A 20,043-nucleotide genomic window follows, 5' to 3' on the forward strand; every position below is an offset into this window, starting at 1 on the left:
GGGCACAAAGCACCTACTCAACTGCCCATCCTTACTATGCCCCTGTTCCTCTCTGAATATTTTATTTGATACTTCCACTTCTGGCATATATTGCACGGCTCTTACTATAATTCATGCATGTCCGTTCATGCTCCCTTGCTTACCTGAAGCAGCCCTCTCTACCATCATGTGAGACAGGGTGACATTGTGTGCTCATACTAAATAGGTCTCTGTGTGTTCATTATCATGTCAAGTTTCTACACGACCCACGAGGTGAACATTTGTACTACGCATTCTACAACAAAATTCTATTTCAAAGAGCCACAAGCCAAAATGGGAACACAGGTTGGTGAAAAATAATTCCAAAATGGTAAGTTACATTCATGCTCCAACTAGGCCTTGTGCCATTCGGCCGTGCTAGTGCATAGGGGATGGAAGGAAGAGCCTATGGGTGTACAAGTGCTCGAGGAGGGTGTTAAGATGGTTTTCTGAACTCTGACCTGATGGGCAGAAGTTTAGCAGGCCACCCTCGGTTTTGTGAAACAGGGGAAATTTCTGGACAAGCCAGACCAATCTAGGTAGCTTGGCAGGCATTGAAGACTAAGTCTCAGGAGGGGTGAGAGTGATCGGAAGCCCACAATGAGCACACACAGCAACAAACCACAAATTACTATTAGACAAGTGTATGTGAAAGATATCTATACATGTATTGGGTATGTAGTGATAAAAAAAATGCTGTGGTTTGACCCATTAAAGGCGTATCCCATTAAACCATTTAAGGGGAGTGTCCCCTGCATCCTTTACATGGAATGGTGGCGGCAAAACCACTGCCTTTTTGTCACAATACTTTGTGTTTGCAGCCATTTTTGCCCCAATTTTAACACATGGAACCCATTTATTGTTGAACGGACCAATAGACACAAGTAAACTTTAGTTATGCGAAAACAGTTACCACAGACAATACTCTACTATACAGCATTGTTAATGACTCCAATCAAGCAGTCCCACTAAGTGAGTGCCTTGTCTGGGATTGCTCAAGGGAAGCCCTTAATTATATATTTTTATGTCCAGTTCGTGTACTCTGGATGACAACCCTTATATAACACCCCTCTCATAGAATCCCCCTGACCCCACTGAGCCAAGAAGTAAGTTTGTTTTGCAAATTTAAAAGGTTTATTTGAGAATTAAACAATATATATATTGCACTTTTCATTGGAAAGCTTAGAATCTTAGCTTTAAAATGACAGTTAAAACTCACTCCTAGCACCAACGGTTCAAGAGATACGGACGATTTAGTGGAGGTAGTTTTTCAGAAATGAAATTTTAAAGTTTCAAAATGACAGATAGTTTTGCAGCTTTGAATCAAAAGAAGGGACACAAATTCTATGATGCAGTTCTCAATAGGTTAAAATAGTTTGAATTAGATTATTTTAAACTAAGAGATTGGTTTTGCACAGTTCTGGCTGAGTACTCACACTATTTTTTGGACAGGAATGCGACTTCGTCACGGATCGGGTCAGGATTGGCTGCGGTTCTCTCGCCACTGGGTACTGGTTCTCTGGTTCTGCTCACAGCGATCTGGGTCAGCTCTCAGCGATCTGGTCTGGTCTCTCTGGTCTCTGGAGATTGATGGATTTGAAGTCTGGATCTCTGGATGTGAAGTCGTCTGTCAGCGTGCTCCGCAAGGAAATGGAAATTGAATGTTCCTGCCTGTCCTGCACAGTCTCCTTTTATGTGTTCAAAAAGTGGGTGGGTTGGCTCATTCTGCATGCCCAACCCTCTCAACTTATCATTGGCCAGTTCCTCCTCTCTCCCTTGATGGGGGAACTGGGTTGTGAGTCAGAGTGATGAGGTAGGTTTATGGTCAGAGGATCCTCCCCTTGTCAAATTGCACACAAATCTATTTCGGATCCAAATACATATTTATCTATGTACAATTTTTCTAATATTATATGTCCAGTTAACATATTTTCTGTAGCACCAAACCATCCGATCCCTGTCTTTGTAAGATGTCGTGTCCACTTATGACAGAATTCTGCCCTTTTCATCTAGATAACGACCTCTAAACCTTTTGAGATTTTCCACAAATGTGCACCAGGGATATGGTTTCAGATGATAAAGTGTCAGATTTTTAACCTGCATACATTTGGAGTACCAACCTTTTTTTCCGCTACTATCCCAAAATTATGCTCTGGCCACCAGGGGTGTGGTTTTCCAAAGCACATGGTGGAATTTCTGGTTTATCCACTTCCCCCAAGCTCAGCTTGCTCACAGATGCAGTGCCCCTCCCCGTTTCCTTCCTAGAGGAAGCCATTTACGACCCCCCTAATTTAACATTTGAATGGGCCAAAGACAGTGCTTTGTTTAGTTTCCTGCAGTCCCCAGGTGCTCCTCCCCTAATTCAATCAGAGAGGTGTCATCTCCTTTTGGCAGGGGCAGCAGAATGCAGCCAGGCCTGGGAACACAGCTGCTGATCAAGTTTCAACTCCTGTCGGGGGTAGTTGCCGGGCAGAGTTCACTCTCTTCAAGCCAGGCTTCAGCCAAATGTCACTTTTGTTCCCAGTTTTCTACATTCAAACCAAACTTGCAATTTTTACACATGCAGCTAGAACACTGATTCTAAGTTCAAAACGATGACATTTAACAGTTGCAAACTATGTGACACTCAACAGTAGGTCACTCATTTATTTTAAACATTTAGATTTTAATGTCTTTCAGTCCAATTTCACTTCAGCTGCTGACATCCACAGCTCAGCCAGTTTTGTTATAAACATTGTTTTGGGCTCTTTCTCTTTCCAGATTTAGTATGCACACAAGAATACATTCTGCCAAATGTCTGCTGGTGTTCAGTGAGATTTTTGAATATCTTGCAATGTTTAAAATAGGCATTTTTAGCTTGCCATTCGGAGAATCAAAGGTGATTTCAAAGCGCTTTTTATCTAACAGGCACTGCTATTTTTCCTTTGGCACCACCTTTCACCCCTGGCGCTCCTGGCCCATCACGCTCGCACTGGTGGGTGGCAGGTCAGGTGACCATTTTGGTGTGCGCAAAACTGCGCGGTTTTCCTGGATTCTGGCACAATGTGGGCTTTTCCGCCCTCTTGGATTTCCTAAGCCCACAGCACAAATGTTGTAGCCTAATAACTTGAACGTGGGTCAAGACACCCAACAGCATATATACACTACATTTCCTAATACGACAAATGAGGAAAACACAGCCACAACCTGTAAAGAGAAGGTTTGGTTAACACACTAGGAGCATTAGACAATTCTTCAGAGTCATTCCCTAATATTCTAATCCAGCCCTAAGAAGTGGGGAGCCTTGTGCTCAATAGTACAGTTGTGCCTAAAATTGCATGATCCTCAGGGGAGCACCAGACACCCAAAGTGAAAGCCAAGGCAGGCAGAAACACAACACGGTTGTGTTTACATGCCGCAGTGTTTCTGCCTACAGCTGATTTCCCATTTGGGGCTCTCGGGCTCCCCACGGGGGGCCCGAAAGCCCCAAATGGGAAATGCTAAATGCTGCAGTGTTTCTGCCTAAATCTGCTTTCCCATCTGGGGCTCTAGGGCTCCCCGTGCTCCCCGTGGGGAGCCCTAAAGCCCTAAATGGGAAAGCAGATTTAGGCATAAACACAACTCGGTTGTGTTTGAAAACGCTGCGTTTTTTCTTTCTAAGTTTCTCAGGCTCAGAGGAGCCTGAGAAACTCAGAAAGAAAACCCCTGCAGCGTTTTCAAACACAACCGCATTGTGTTTCCGCCTGCCGTGGCTATCACTTTGGGTCTCCGGTGCTCCCCCAGCAGAGCACCGGATTCCCAAAGTAAAAGCAAAGGCAGGCAGAAACACAACACGGTTGTGTTTACATGCCGCGGTGTTTCTGCCTAAATCTGCTTTCCCATTTGGGACTTTAGGGCCCCCCACGGGGAGCCCTAGAGCCCCAAATAGGAAAGCAGACTTAGGCAGAAACACAACGCGGTTGTGTTTCAAAACGCTGCGGTTTTTCTTTCTAAGTTTCTGAGGCTCGGAGGAGCCTGAGAAACTTAGAAAGAAAAACCGCAGCGTTTTCAAACACAATAACGTTGTATTTATGTTTACGGTCACTCCAAAAGCTACCGCAAACATAAATACAACGTTTTTAAAGCTGCGGTTTTATTTCTAAGTTTTCCGGCCTCTTCCATCCTCCGAGATGCAGCTGCAGCTTTTCTGGCTGCAGTCTCCAGTCCGTGTCCTCCGAGTCCCGGCATCAATGAAGGAAAAGCCACCCAGTGGTAGCGTTTGTTTACTACAGCTGGCTGGCTTTTCCTTCATTAGTGCCGCAAAAGCAAAAGGTAGCCGTGGAACAGGTATCTGGGGAACAGGTAGCTCGAAGACAATATACCTTGTGGATGTTCTCCTGGTAAATATCAAGGTGTTTATAAAGGCTTAGAAAAGTGGGTGTGTATGTGAATGTGTGATGTGTTCATTGACACCCACTCAGCCTCAATATCAATGTTTCACATCTGCCATACCCACCCACCCAGCCCCCTTGTGAGCACACAGGCATAGGCCCGCTCGTACTGCCTACAGGGCCAAGGTTGAACCACAAATGCAAAATGCTTGTGTGGGCCATTTATTGTAATCAAAGTGCCCATCTTTCTTGGGCAATGTGGGCCATTTTGATGAGTTACTTCAATATGCAGCTAGCAGTAATGAATGCTGTTGGTGAATATATTGTTTTTTTAATTGCACAATTTGCATCACCTTTTCATCAAATACTCCCCTTTGGGTAATATTCAAACAGTGTCCAAAAAGCAATGACTAGCGACTTTGAACTGTGGGCCTCATTTTCATTGGTGCCCGAGACAATCTTATGGCCCAGTTTGACCCTGTTCATAGGTGCCAACTGCCATTGATACGAGGGAGAATGAAGGATGGGGACGAGGCAAGTGCAAATGGCCTGCAACACTGCTGAAGGGACACAAACTTATGCCGATTGCTGGGGCAGGGTCTTGAAGAGGGGAGTCTGGAGACACTGGGTCTGGTGAGGCCCTGTGAACAATGGTCCCTGTGTGGAATATCCCTTTCAAGTGTACATGGTGTTTGTCACCTTTAGAGGTTCCATCCTCCCAGCCGCCCTAGCGATTCAACCGCCTGTGGCACCATGAGCATCCACACCCACCCAGCTGCCTTGTGAGCGCATGGTCTTAGGTGCAAACTGCCATTGATACTGGGGAGGGAGGGAGATGTACTTGAAGAGGGGAGTCTTGAAACAATTGGTCTGGGGAGGACATGTGAACAATGGTCACTGAGTGGAAGACCCCTTTGAAGTGTACATAGTGTTTGGCATCTTCAGAGTTCCCATCCTCCCGGCCCCCGTGGGAGCGGATGGTCACAGGTGCAAACTGCCATTGATATTGGAGGGGTGGGGTGGATAGGCATGAGGCGAGCGCAAACGGCCCAGAACACTACTGAAGGGACACAAATGTATGTTGATTGCTGGGGCAGGGTCCTGAAGAGGGGAGTCTGGAGGATCCCTTTGAGTTGTACATGGTGTTTGGCACCTTGAGCGTTCCCACCCACCCACTACTGGAGCAGGGGATACTGGAGGGAGGATGGATGGGGATGAGATGAACTCCAAAGTGACCCAACCATTCTTTCATGACCCTCATAGACAATTGGGTGTGTTCTTGACTGACTGAAAAATGTGTATTTGTTCATTTGTATGTTATTTAGTTTGGTGATATTGATGGCAATAGTATACTTGAGGTTGCAGCACAGTGTGTGAAAATCCCCTGTACTGTCCGCTATTACTGGGGAATTTGGGCGAATGGCTCGAATGACACAGGTGGGTATTACTCATCGAACGCGGAATGCAAGCCTCCCATGAAGCCACCATGTAAACGAATGGTTGGCCACCAGCCTGTACCACCTGTGAAAGAGAAACATAAATATTTTAATTGAATGAACAAGATAAGTGTATCACCTTACCTGAAAATGCATCCTAAATTCAATGGCATAGTTGCCCTTAGAAAAGTATCTTTCTGGAAACATGTACTTGGACTTTGATGTATCGACACATTACAAAAGTGAAGACCGATTCAAGCCAGAATGGTTTGGGCCATAGAGAAATATTGTTTTTTAGTCGAAAGTGAAAGACACGTAAGCAATGAACACTCTGATTTGCAATACGTGCTAGAAATGTATTCAATTTACAGACTAAATTCATTCATCAATGATCGATCAAAGTTACGACAATGTAGGAGAACAACATGAAATGTTAGTTGCCTCACTGGTGAAAATTACATTCCATCTAGAGTATACTTACTCGTTACTTGGATTGCGAGGGCGAACTATTGCGCAAAGTTTGTGCATAAGCACCATCATAATTCTCAACACAGACCTTGTGAGGCAGACTGCCCTGAAGTCATGCAGCTCGGTAACGCCTAGCGGTGGTGTGTCTCTTCGGCTATGTAGGAGAAGCATCCAGAGTTTTCTTGGCAGCAGCAGTTCTCCACCTCGGTTGGTATGACCTCTCAATGATTGCAGGTACACCAGGTGGAAATGTCTTCCATGCGACTAGGCTCAGGCACCGGTGATTCATCTTCCCAACTATCATCCGATTCCCATCCTTTCTGCTTCTTTCTCTTTCAATTAGTTCCTCTTTGGAATATTTTGGCTCGTACTGGTAGGGCTGTATTGTTGCAGTAGTTCCTGAAAATTGAATAAGTACAAAATGGACAGTCAGAAAAATAAAAACGTTTTTGTTTGTATGTAGCAACTACTGGTAAAGAAGAGGAAGAAAATACATTGCAATGTAAACAATTCCCATAGAACAAATAAATGCACAATCGGCGCAAACTGACGATTTGAAATTATATAAGGTTTGGGGAAGACATTGATACATTATCTGACAAATATTTAAATAAAACGCAAGTACTGAGTTAAATCAGTTCTGCTGGTGTTAGTACCTGGTTGCGGGGCGTCGTACTAGGAATATAGCTGAATAGTGAAGAACCGAGTCACGGGCGATCGAAATTAAATACAGTGAGATGATTGAAAAAGCAACTGCAATGTTGTCTGCTCAGAAAGGGTCTGTTTATACTTGTTGAGGAAAGAGGCGTCCTGGCATTTCCCTGCACACACGTCAATAGCTTGAGCACAGAGAACGTTGACACAGGACGTGCATTGGCTTTGTGAAAAGGGGCGTAAGCATCTAGTGATGTCAGTTTGAGGGGCGGGCGATCTGTATCCTTGCCGCGAGGGAACTTGAACTTAGAGCGATACATCAACGGATAAGATTAGCACACGATGGCTGAGCCCCAGCCGTTGTTTTCGCATGTGTAAACGTGAGGAAAACTAAAGTAAGATGCATAGGAAAAAAGATTAAGTTTGATTACAGTATGCTTAAAAATACATTCCCGAACGAGTGGGACAATAACAAGATTGTTAGGAGTGTTCTGTTCATCGCACATCAGCGCCATTGCCTTATGAGAAGCTCGATCTCAGAACAGCTAATTCTACAATAAGGAGGAGAATAATCAACTACTGTCTCCTCTCCTACAATCTCGCTAGTAGCTGCATGCACACCATTCAGGAATTATTTCCATTATATCCATCCAGGCTGCAGGCCAGAGCTGTCTGCAATTAACTGGTTCCCCTGGCAACTATTCTCCAAAAGCCCTCCTAAGATAGTCTGCCTATTAGCTGTATAGCGTAGCTTCTTTTGACTCCTTAAAATTATTCTGCACCCTCGCAGGTTCATTTTTCGCTGCCTCAACTCTTTTCTGAGGCTTCCAAAACCGACGTGATTTCCTCATTTGTGTCCTTATTTTCTTCCTAGCCTCGCACATATACCATTGAACCAGACAGTGACCAACCGTTTCCTGATCTCCATCACTGGGTATTTTATTACATCATAAAAATGTCATTGTAATGTATTGGGAGTCGAACCCTTGGACTTTAATCCTGACACTTTTAGGAACGGATGAAACACTTCTAGAACTGATTGCACTAATAGTCTTTAACTTGGCCTCCTACGTATCTGTGCTACCTCTTGCTCCGGGGTAAAGTCAGGATCATGGACAAATCGAGGTCATCCATGGTCAACCACAGGGACTCCACAGATTACTGTGATTTTGGTGGGTTTTTAAGGATTTGCGCAGCCCCTACCGCTAAAGATGCATTTTATTTTATATTATGTTATGTTATTGCTTATACTGCAAACCAAGCTTGAGAGTAATAGAGCTCTTTACAATGGGAGGATGCTAGCATTGGGCTTGGCATGTATTTCAGCAGCGAAGTACTGTTGGTGGAGGGATGCATTTTTATTGGAAGCCAATTTGCATATACATTGACATCATCAGAAGTACCATCTCAGAAGAAGACACTGTAGTGAATGATATCCGACTTTGGTACTCGGGGTGTAACGCTCACCTGATTCCCGTAGAGGCGCCGGTCTTGACTGGGCGTATACCGTATCTTCAAAGGTGATGTGTAACACACGGCTGGCTCTTTGGGCTGGACCTCTGTGCACTGTATGTCTGACTCGAAGGGTAAGATGTCTGCAGATAGAAAATATGGGATTAAGGAACTGGGTTATTGAATGTCTCTCTCTTCTTCCCTTTCTCTTCTCCTGTAGAACCCCAAAGGTTAACGCTCTCACCTTAGGTAAGTGAACGCCGTGCTCTCCATCTGCCTCGGGGCAGGGTGCTGTAACCAGTTTCTTCACTGGATAAGGGGAGCAGGCCTCTTGACTTCAGAGGACTGCTGTCCGTCGTTTACTGCACGAACGGTAAGCTTCGAGTAATCCTAATGTCTTTAAAGTCTTTAGTAATGATGTTTCTTGTTTTGCAGGGTTCCGGCGATGGCGGATGACGGGCTGAAGTGAGTTGAAGATGGAGCCCGTGTGATGAATAGAAGCGCCTGGAAGCACGTAAGTAAGCACTTGTTGCCTGCTTCACGATGCGCTCTAACTGTCTTTTTATTTTGCAGGTACAAGTTCGGAGCGGCTGCAGGGTGCCGGAATACCCACTGGGTTAGATGTGGAAAGGAGTAATGGCACGTGAGTATTAAAGTTCCCCAATGTCTTTAAACGCACCTTGTTTTGTCTTTCAGATGCGGGATGCAGCGCCGAAGGCCTCCGGAGCGTGCGAAGAGTTGGTAAGCTTTTGTCTTTCAGATGCCGGAATGCAGTGTGAAGACCTCCGGAGCGCACAAAGAGTAGGTAAGCCTTTGTCTTTCAGATGCCGGAATGCAGCGCGAGGCGTTGGTGACAGCCGATGGACCAGGTAAGTGAAGAGCTGTCACTGAAGACCGTAATGCTAACCTGTTTTTTCTTGTCTTTATAGGTGTTGCTGAAGACTGGATTCAGGATGGTAAGCCTTTTTCCTTAGGCCCAGGATCAGATGCAGAAGACACGATGAGCGTTCTGCTGCAGAGGATGCAGAATAACGCAAAGCAAGATTCATCCATCGGGTGTGGTTTAAATAGCCTCCTGTAGTGCTTAGTGTCTCCTTCCACAGCCACGCCTAGGTAAGAAAAGAGTTCCTGCTTTCCAGAAGAGTTCCAGTGTTCTGAATCTAGGGAGTGGCTCCTGCCCCACCCAACAGGAAAAGTAGTTCCAAACAGAAGAGGATCAGAGGCTCAACTGGAAGGCAAGTAAGCAGCATGGTCTGCTGCAGGTAAGTCCACCCAAGCATTATGAGCCCGGCGCTTCCAGCGCTGGGACTGGGCATATTTATGAGCCTGGTGCCACTGGCGCCAGGACTGGGTCCAAAAGGTCCCAATTGGGACTGGTTGGCACTCGGAACCTGGGTTATGGATCTGCTTCCAAGGGAGTTGGGAAAACCCTGACCTTTTGGAAGCAGAGATCATGACACGGGGGTAAGTTACATTGCAAGTAGTTGCCATGAGTAAGACAAGAGACAAATAAGTGATGTGCAATACATGACTAGTCACTATTATTACTGCTTATATACAGAGCAATATGTTCATATATTAAACCATGAGGGAGCCTTTTTTGTAGCATAATAATGTGGTTTTAATACAGCGCTCCATACCAAATTCCTAACGTTTCTAAGCACTGTACTTTTTGCCCAATTTAATGGTACCCACTTTATCAACCTCAGAAGAATAAAGGCAGCTCATCGTGTGCAGGCTTGCCCCGTGTAATGCATGCACTATCCATGTGCACTGGGAAATTGTATACACAGTCAACCAAATTATTTCTATGGGCTTTTGCAGATAAGGCACAGTGTCATGCAAATGATTTGCACAGTATCACCATCTTCGGTTAAGTGGTAAAGCCGGGAGTTGAGCCCAGTCTGCATTTTAGGTCCTGGTCTACTTTTGAGCTCTAGTTGGAATGAATATGGGTTAACAGGGTTCGAAATTGCCTGGAGCTGGGAGATATTTAGAGCCTGGTCATAGCCAAGGGGAGCCTAGTTAGATTGAAACCATCACCTACTAGGAGCTACTTTTGACTCCTGGGGCAAGAGGTGCCATACAAATCTAGCTATATGATTTTAACTCTTTATGTTTGGGAATGTATATGAAGGACGATAAAGAGCACACTTAAGGGACGTTTAAAGCATATTGGATAACATGAAATGGACAGAAAGTTAGAGTTTGCACCTTGCGCAAAGTTAGATTTGGTGCACACTCCGTACTAGCTCCTGGTTCCCAAGAGGTCCTGCCTAACTGGTTATGCACGATACCCTGGAGCTGCTTTTTGCTCCTGGTCAACAAATCCCAATTTCTATCCCTGGTTAATGTTAGGCTTGAAAGAGGTGAAATGCTCTATTTTATAGAATTAACTTGAAAAGCACACAAGCATTTAAATCCTCATGCAAACATGAGAGAAGAATACGACTGGGCCTTTATTTCCCCATAGTGTATGGAAGGCTGCAATTATCAGAAGGGGAAGCAGAATGAACCTAAAAGCCCCTTCTGTGTTTTTACTGTACTTTGGAGACACAGACAAGCAATTACAACAAAAACTGAGGGATGAGCTCTTGCTTGTTGCCACTGTCGGACACAGATTTGCAGCTTGTTATTAAGTATAATGTGAACAAAACGCGAAGCTCCACAGTGAAACAAACCTTGTTCTGCATGTCAAGCAATTAGATGTCATAGTAATGAACTAGACATCCTAAAAGAGGGCTGGGGTATTTTGTGACTCATTTTAATTGTCTTGAAAGAAGGAAAGGTTTGGTAGTTAAGAAGCATTGTGGGAAGGTGGGTCTTTCAGTCACAAATGTTCCCGGTTTATAGTGAATATGTGGAATGCAAAAATGTCGAAATAAAAAATGTCGGAAAAAAAATGTGAATGTGTTTTTTTGATGGGGGGGTTCCCACCCAACCCCCGTTTTTTTCTTTTATTTACAATTCATTTCTACTACCTAAACCCCAAAAAATACAAATAAAAAAAAACATTCGAAATTTTTTTTCTACATTTTCTTTTTCCACATTTTTGCATTCGACCAAATGTTTTCGACTTTTTAACTGGATACCAATGTTCCCATCGATTTGTTTTCACCAAACACTAGCACATATTAGAGGGGCTTGTCACAATCCAGGCTTTGTCCATTACCCCCTCTCTGCTATGTCTCTTACTTAAAGAGCTTCCCATTTAAACAAACTGACAATAACTAAGACATTTTTAAAAAGGTATTTGTGAGGCCCAATTGCCAGGCTCTAGTGGGACATGCGAGAGATGTGTGCCCCCCAACATTCTAAATGTATAATGCATTTAAATAGCGACGTTTCGCTCACCGAGAATTCCATTAATCCACTATCCCCCTATGGAACTCCTCGCCTATCCACGGGAGTTCTGGCTTTCCACCTCTGTGGAAGCCCGGGCCCTTTGGCATCAGAGTTAGAGAAGACACATGTATCTCATGCCCCGTGTGGGCTCTTCCTGATGTGTTGCTGTCAGTGCCACTATGCCCGTGACCAATTTGGATGCTTCAGGTTGGGAATACTTAGGAGAGCTTCTTTTACTTATTCCTGGAGTAATGATAGTACAGGTGTGTGTCCATTAGGTCATTCAGGATATGATACGCCAGCACATCTCTTGTTTGTGTGTCAAATTGAAGGTGTTAAAATCACATTATCTAAAACGCTGCTTAGAGAAACTGGCATCCGCTCTATGGCAGATTCATTGATATGCTGTGAAGAATGTAATGATTATCAGACACGGCTAGTAGTAGCCAATGTTATTCATTGTGCTTGGCATCGTAGGTCAAAAGTGTTAATGTTTGATGCCTAAGAAATATGGTCATCTACTTTATCTGGGGGGCTGCGAGATAACTCTCCCCCCTTAGCGCAATACAATGGGATGTGTTTATTATGTAGATTACTGGAGCCAAGACTTTGTATACCCTTGTGTAATTTGTTCATTTCTTATTCTTTTTATCATGGGATTCTTGTATTGATCGCTGCTATTAGGTTTTATTCTTGTGTGAAAACATAAAAATTGATATGAGGCTGGGAAGCCCAAAGGAAACACACCAACACAGGTTACAAAGGACATACAAGTGCTTTATTTAAAAGCTACAACAGTTAACAAAAGTCAATTGACAAACGGATAGCTATTCGGCTCTCAGAGTAACGTAACGAACTTCAACAAGGGTTCGATGCATTAGTAGAGAGACCGTACATTGGAATACTTGGGCTTTTATATCCTTTATCCAGCCCTTGGCCAACCCCCTCGTGGGTTAACCATTCTTGGGACCAGGCCTAGGGTTCCTTGCCAGGTCAATCCTATAATGTATGCATTCTGATCAGTTCCGCTGATACAGTTGTTCATTTACACATAGGTCAGTGATAGGACAAGGTCTTAGTTCGCGACCCCGACAAGTGGCCTGCAGGCATATTAATTATTCGTGTGTGCGGAGGTCACAACGGCCAGAATCTCACTCAGAATGTTATTTGGCCTCCATTTTGATGTTCAGGGTGACTTCCACTTTACAAGAGAACCTAAAATGGCGGCTAAATCCAAGATGGCGACTTACATAACTTTTCGTTAAGGTCAAGACCTTGCCGCGGAGTCTATTTACATGATATTTTAGACAACTTGGCATAGGCCAATACACATTCAAATACTGCGATAGGAGGCATTATTCATTTCAATTCCAACACTTGCTGCAATTGGGATTTGTATATGGATGAAATGGCTATTTGGTATGTTAACTCTAGCGTTATTGGGATTTTAAGCTTTTTTTAATATATAATCTTACCATGATGTTGTAACTTATCTGTAAACTTTATGGCACTCTGCCGAATAAAGTACGACAAAACAAATGCCACTATGCGAGATGTAGGCTCTAAATCATAGATAATGTAGCATAGTAAACCATGAGAGAGGTCCCAGGTGTACAGCATTAATGCGCGTCAAAGCTCTGCGCCAATATGAATGCGATTCTTCACTTGCTTCTCACCCACAAAGTCCCTAAACGATTGCATAGTTCCTCCGGGTCTGTGGGAAGTCAAAGAGGGGGCAACATCCCAATTAGCAATCAGAAGCGCTCAATGGAAGTAAAGATTGGTAGATTGACTTGAATAGATGTTAAGCTAAATTAGAAACAAAAAAGAATCCGCTCCCAGACAATACACATAGACTCAGGCAAATGTAACGTGATCTTGTATAGAGCAATTTCTCACATTTTGGAGCCCTCTTGGCCTTAGGTTGAGTCAGAGAAGGGAAGGTTAGCGGGAGACGAGTCAAGATGTGAAACCGAGGCGGAGGGAGTGGTGGAGGGGGCGGTGGAGGTTGCGATGCCAGATAATACATGTTAACATTCGGTCAAGTCACTTCGTAATTATCGGAGGTGGAAGATCGGCAAAAGGTCTTCTTGTTTCCTGTCCACAGTCACAGGCAACTGTGCGAGTCCATGGTGGTGTAAAGATTCTGGACCTAGGCCGATTGCTAGGCCAGGACTTCCTGCATGTATGTCAACTGGGTTCAGTTGCTTAACAGTTGCCAAGTGTGAGGTGTTGAGTTTGAGAGTTGTCTCGTGGCAATGTTGGGGACCCCCTAGTGCATTTGTTGGTTCTAAGCAGAGGAGGGGGCACATCAGGACCTCTTTCTTTCTTCTCGTATATTGCACAACCGTGGAGTTCGGTTTTTCCGGAAGGTCAGGTAGACACCCAGCATTTAGAATTAGCCGACAGGTTAGTGGCCAAGACTGCAACATACACTTCTCCATTGGGTTTTAAGTTGAGACGTAAACTCAAAGCTTTGTTCACATCAGATAGTGTGCGAACCACCTTGTGATGGCTTTTGGACATTGCTGTGGAAGGCTGTCGACGATGTTGCCTGCCTCATTTTGGAGAGGCTCTTCCAGCCAGGTTTGGGGAAAATGTCCAATAGATTATGAACAAACGAAAAAGAAATACAGGCCAACCTTGTGTGAAGGGAAGCAGATATATAGGCACCTGCTTGTTCTAGCTTAAACATGTGTGATCTAATAATGGGAGCATTATATATACACCCTAAATCTCATTACTCATTTCCAATGGGTGAGGATCAGGTGGGGGGGGGGGGGGGGAGTCTCGTCCGTTTAATTAACTGCTTTTGTCATGTATTCAAGGTTTCACTACAATGTCCTCTTCCCTTCCTCTTGTAAATCTTAGGATGAGCCTGTCAGTCTCAGGTAGGAGGGCAGAAGGATCTGTTTTAACAAAAAATATTACAATGGTATAGCCACTTAGAATTGGAACCAGCATGCTTGCACATTCCTTTAAACATTGCCTTGCAAAGCAGGGCAAGGGCTCCCCAGCTTATCAGCAGGCGGGAATAACGGGGAATATCCCCAAATAAGAAGCAAATGGCATATAGAATGGAAAGTCAGAGTGAAAAGGCAGGCTGATAAAGAAAAATTCAGAGGGCAGGGAAAACTAAGCTCGGTGAAGGTATCTATCATGGCCTCCTTGCTTAAAGACAGAAGGAGACACTCCACATATGCTCCTGCTTCATAGCCAGAACCAGTGGTCGAAGTGTACGAAAAGAAGTAGTGGAACTATGTTCCCTGCTGGCCCCAGTGGTCGAAGTGTACGAAAAGAAGTAGTGGAACTATGTTCCCTGCTGGCCCCAGTGGTCGAAGTGTACGAAAAGAAGTAGTGGAACTATGTTCCCTGCTGGTCCCAGTGGTCGAAGTGTACGAAAAGAAGTAGTGGAACTATGTTCCCTGCTGGCCTGCCCCTGCTCCCCACAAACCCCATTGCCACAACCCCTCCCACACACAATACACGCACCCAAACACATGCCCCTGCTGTTTAAGGGAACGTTCAGTGCAGTGCACTGAAAGTGAAGGTTTCAACTTCTTCTTACACTTTTATTTTAAAACAAAACCATTCCGGAACGGTTTCTTTTTAAAATAAAAGTATAGGAGCTGTACAAGGTAATTTTAAAAAGTATAGGAGCACCGCTCCCGACTGCTCCCGCTCACTTTCACCACTGGCCAGAACCGGAGTGTGGGAGCAAAAGGTATGCTTGGCATGATGGCCGGGAACTCTGCTATAACAAGCTCTTGCTGAAGGTTATCGTGATGAGTCCAGGGCTTCAGAGTCGTCAGTCTTCCCCGGATGTGTTTACATGCATGACCTCAAGTCTGCGTGGTGTGCTGTCCCTGCCAATGAGCTTATCATGACAGTTATTCACTATTCCAACTCACAAGGTCTGCACCGTTTTAATGAATTTGAAGTTAATGACCAGCCTCAGCAAGTAAGGAGCACAGAGATGTAGTGGACGAGATTTTCATTGAAAAGAGGTGTTCTTTCTAGAAGAAAAAAACCTTGATAGCCTTGGAAAACTGCAAAATTGTCCTCTGGCCATGATGTTAGAAGGCTGCCTCTGAGATCTGGGGAAGTGTTTGTTATGTAGAATCACTATCAAGTGCTGGGCCAATACCCAAGGCCAACAGTAGAGTGGATCGTGCATACTTGCTCTTGTTCCTGATTTCATGTCTTATTTTCTCTGTCTTACAGGCCCTCCAGGAGCAGCAGGAAAGGATGGTGCTGCCGGCGTTCCTGGGGAGCGTGGCTTCCCGGGCCCCCCAGGGCCTCCAGGACCTCCTGGCCAAGGCATCTCAGTTGGGCCTACAATTTCACGGCTCTATGAGCAAGGTGGGTTACTCGAAAGGCTGTGTGTGAACGCCCTGCCTTATCAGGTGTGCCACTGTGCAGAATGTCAATGTCTATGGGTTAGTGTCTGGTTATGTGGTTAATGAAGAGCAGGAGCGCCCTATCTTGGTTGCATCATTCTGTGAGCACTCGCTGGTTCGAAAGTGATAAGGCGGCTTTAGAAGAAACAACAAAGAACATCCGTATTTCAGTGGCCCTCAAGTCCTATCCAAGCGGGTCTATGTTCAATCTTTAGGGAGTTGGCAAAGGGCGTCCAATTGGAGTCCATGTGATTTGCACTATCCAATAGGCAGGTAAAGACAAGTGAAATGAGGCCTGGCAAACCCTGTTATAGCAATGTTCGCGGCTTTATCACCCAAAAATGTGAGCGCGGTATGTTACGTTGTGGTAAATTACATTGTGGGGGTTAACTAGATGCATACATATCGAGAGTGTTGCGGGTGTGCAGGGGAGAAAAGGGTTGGGTGTGGACTGGGAAGAGGTGCTGGAGATACAGAGGGCATTAAAAGAACAACAAATCGAATTGCCACAATGAAAGTTACCACAATGAAACTTACTGCACACTTAGAGGGCGGAGCAGTGGTGACTGTCTTGGGGTACTTTAACCCTCCTGAAAAAAAGAGGGCCAGGGCATGTTGCTAATAAGGCAGTTTCTCTTTTGAATGTAGATTAAAGGTCTGTTGTTACAACTATAATTATATTGTTGGCCTACTGAATGACTTCATCATGTTCACTTGATTGACACCCTTACACTGGAACCCCACCCCGCTTCAGTTTGAGATATGTGTCTTTCAAAATGGCTACAAAACCAACTTCATCACTGCTGGACACCCTGACTGATATCACGTGGACAAAAATGCATCACGACCACCGCAGGGACTGCTCTCACCGCCCCAGGGACTGCTCTCATGATCACCCACACTGTGATGAGCCTGCCATGCGATGCTCAAATAAGCTGCAGTTGAGCTCACTGAGTTAGCCTATCGCATTAAATATTCCCATGCCAATGTCTGCCCTGTCAGGCTAGTTTCAAACTCGCCCTGCCCCTTTCAACAGCGCCATTCTTTCAGAGGTTTGCTCCGGTTAGGGATGTTTTCAAGTTAGTGTTTATACTACTCCTTTAGAAATGTAATGCCAGTTTCAACAGCAGCAGGCCAGTGTTGGCCATTTAAGCACGTGCCATGCTAGCTTGTTCATTGTAACAAAGATAACGAAACGCGGTTGGTCAACGCATCTGCACGGTGTAATTACACGAATGCATGCATGCATGCATTCCCCAGTGTGCAACGTGCTAAAACAGTCCTTCACACCAATGCTCGGTATCAAATATTCTATGGCATTACTCCAAAGCTAATGCTGTAGATAAAATGTATACCACACTTGACTTCGCTGAGGTTTTGATAATGTTCTCAGTATGTTTCAGGAATTTTTTGGCAGTGATTGATTTAGTGTTGGCGCTCTAAATACTGGGCTTATCTACGACTGAACTAGGTTGATTGTGCTGCACAGAAGGCTGACTAGACCTGCAAGAATGATACTGCAAATTATTGATTTTTGTGGGGTTTGCATTCTTATAAGCTTCAATTAAAGCACAAATGTAATTGTTTTGTGTTAAAATGTATTATTTTTATTTATTGCATATTTGTTAGGCGCCTATATAACAAAATGATGTTGCCAGGCGCAACAAGGCTACGTGGGGAGGATCAAGGGGGTAAATGACAGTGGCAAGAACAGTAAATATACAATCAAGGTCCTACTAGGTCTTGTGGCATTCGGACGTGCAAGAGCAGCAAAGAGGAGTGCAGGAGATGGGGAAGGGAGAGGGAGGTGTAGGGAGCAAGTGCTGGTGAGAGACCGGGAGGGATATGCCAATGGGAAGCAGGGAGGATGCCACTGGCTATGGAAGGCTAAGGAAGAGCGAGGGCAGAGTAATCCCAAGGGTGGGATGCACAGCCGTCAGGCATGGGGCCCACAAGGGCAGAGCAGAGGGGGCAGAGGAGCTGGTGTTGACTGGGTAGAGAGCCTGGTAACCAGTGAGATGCATGAAGGACCAAGCGCCAGTCTCAGTGGCAGTGGGGTGATTAGTAGGGAAGGGAAAGAGGTAGAGAAAAGCAGAGTTTTGAGAAGTTTACGGAACTTAAGGAGACACGGCTCACATCTGAAAGGGGCAGGGAGGCTGTTCCAGAGACAGGTACCAGCCAAAGAGATACACCCGCCCCCCACTCTCTGTTTGGAGAAGCGTTTGACAAGCAGAGAGTTGTAGTTAGAGGAGCAGAGGGCTCTATCGGGCAAGTATTGATGGGCCTTATGCACGATTCTTTATGCGCGCAGTATGACCGTGCTCACTTGTTCCGAATAATTAATGTCCGCCAAGACTCCTTTTGAGAATCTCAAAGTAGGAACACATTAGAGCATCCCTGGTTCCGCTCTGATTATTTTGGAAGACTGGGTCGATAGCCTATTGGAGATGTGTTCAAGGATCTGTTAAAGAGTGTACTGACAGTTCTTTGGCCCAATGCTCGTTTTCTAGAATTGGCGTGCTGTTAGTATCATACAAGCTTTTTACAATGTCTGACGGTGATAATGCCACAGAGTGTGTCTGATCCTGCCCTGGTTAGGGTTTCACTGTGGCTGCACAGGGAGGGAGCAAGAACCTACTGACAGAGTTTTAAACTGAATTCTGATTGAGCTATCATTCTGTACAACACAAAAAACTGTCATCAGATTTGTTGAGAGTAATGATGGAACCTTTAGTAGTCCCTCGATGGTGAAGAAAACCTTACAAGTTATTTGCACCTCGAAGGAATAGACAGTGTTCCGGGCTATTCAGAGGAAACTAGACAAGAGTGAGCCTTAGTTGGGGGACATGGAGTTGGAGTATCATGAAGAGGGTAGGAAAAGCGCTCTGGATTAGAGATGAGGGACAAGGAGAGCGAGTGTGGTGAGGAGGGTAGGATTAACACTGAGGCCGAGTTGTGGCACATGGAGATAAGGAGGTTATGATTAATACCCAGGTGAAGGTGCAGACAACAGCAGCATCTTATGAAAATTAACTTACAAGGTCGAGGGCAACATGGACAACGTTGGGATCCTTTGAGGAAGACTTTTGCATAAGCTGGGCATGGTGAATTTACCCTTGATTTCAGACCCACCATGAAGGATGTTCAGTAGAAATGCCTGAGGCCAAGCTGGAATGCTCAGCAACTTGAGAGGGCACGACACTTCAGTATGGTGGCAGAAGGGGATAATACGTTAGGGGTAGGATTTGTTTGTGGAGGGGCAGTATTGGTCTAGATGTAGAAATGAAGCTGAAAGTTAGATGCATCTTGCTGTACAATGTATGTCGCCTCACAATGTATGACCTTATAGCCATACATGTATAGGCAAGAAATCAGTGTATGTCTGCACAGGTTCATGGAGTTTTAAGAAGTTGGGGTGAGTGTTCTCTGATAGATATGTGAATTGGACACTGTTAAGAAGAACTGGAAAATCTTTGAGTTATTGCATATTGCTTTATAGAAACAAAAGAAAGAGCATAAAAAACCTACGAATTTGAATTAACTTTGAGAGACAGTCTAGAAAATAGAGTCATGGCCAGCAAGTGTAAGAAAGGATTAATGACCAGATAAAATTGTTTTGATGGTTGATTGCGTGTGATATTTTAGGCAGACACATCCAAGGGATGAATGATGTTGATGGCCCATTTACAGAATTGCATAGCAAGTTGTATGCATCACAATAAGGATATCCATGTCTGAAAATGGTAAACTTCGAAACTGCAATGAACTTGCTTGTGTTGAGCAGCATCACAGGGAGCCGCTCAAAGAGGTGATTACAACTAGGGTAATAGGTCATGTTCTGCATGGTTTTGTAGCAAGTAAAGAGAATGACCCAAATGGCTTGGCCAGAGACAATTGTGAAGAGTATGCACCAAACGTAGC

The 20,043-nt window shown here is 44.7% G+C and overlaps 1 protein-coding gene and 1 long non-coding RNA gene across 6 annotated transcripts in view; one reads left to right on the plus strand and one right to left on the minus strand.

The window, feature by feature from the left end:
* Positions 1–20,043, plus strand: part of EMID1 (EMI domain containing 1) — a 949,835-nt gene that overhangs the window by 566,083 nt on the left and 363,709 nt on the right. For all 5 annotated transcript variants that reach the window (XM_069619253.1, XM_069619249.1, XM_069619250.1 and 2 more), the window contains exon 9: positions 15,947–16,084. In XM_069619253.1, the coding sequence (XP_069475354.1) occupies positions 15,947–16,084 (138 nt within the window). The remainder of the gene's footprint in view (positions 1–15,946; positions 16,085–20,043) is intronic.
* LOC138492227 (uncharacterized) overlaps positions 1–20,043 on the minus strand; it is a 397,170-nt gene that overhangs the window by 360,237 nt on the left and 16,890 nt on the right. The window lies entirely within an intron of this gene.

The sequence above is a fragment of the Ambystoma mexicanum genome, chromosome 10, assembly GCF_040938575.1.
Source record: "Ambystoma mexicanum isolate Mex_15411 chromosome 10, UKY_AmexF1_1, whole genome shotgun sequence".
NCBI classification, from domain to species: domain Eukaryota; kingdom Metazoa; phylum Chordata; class Amphibia; order Caudata; family Ambystomatidae; genus Ambystoma; species Ambystoma mexicanum.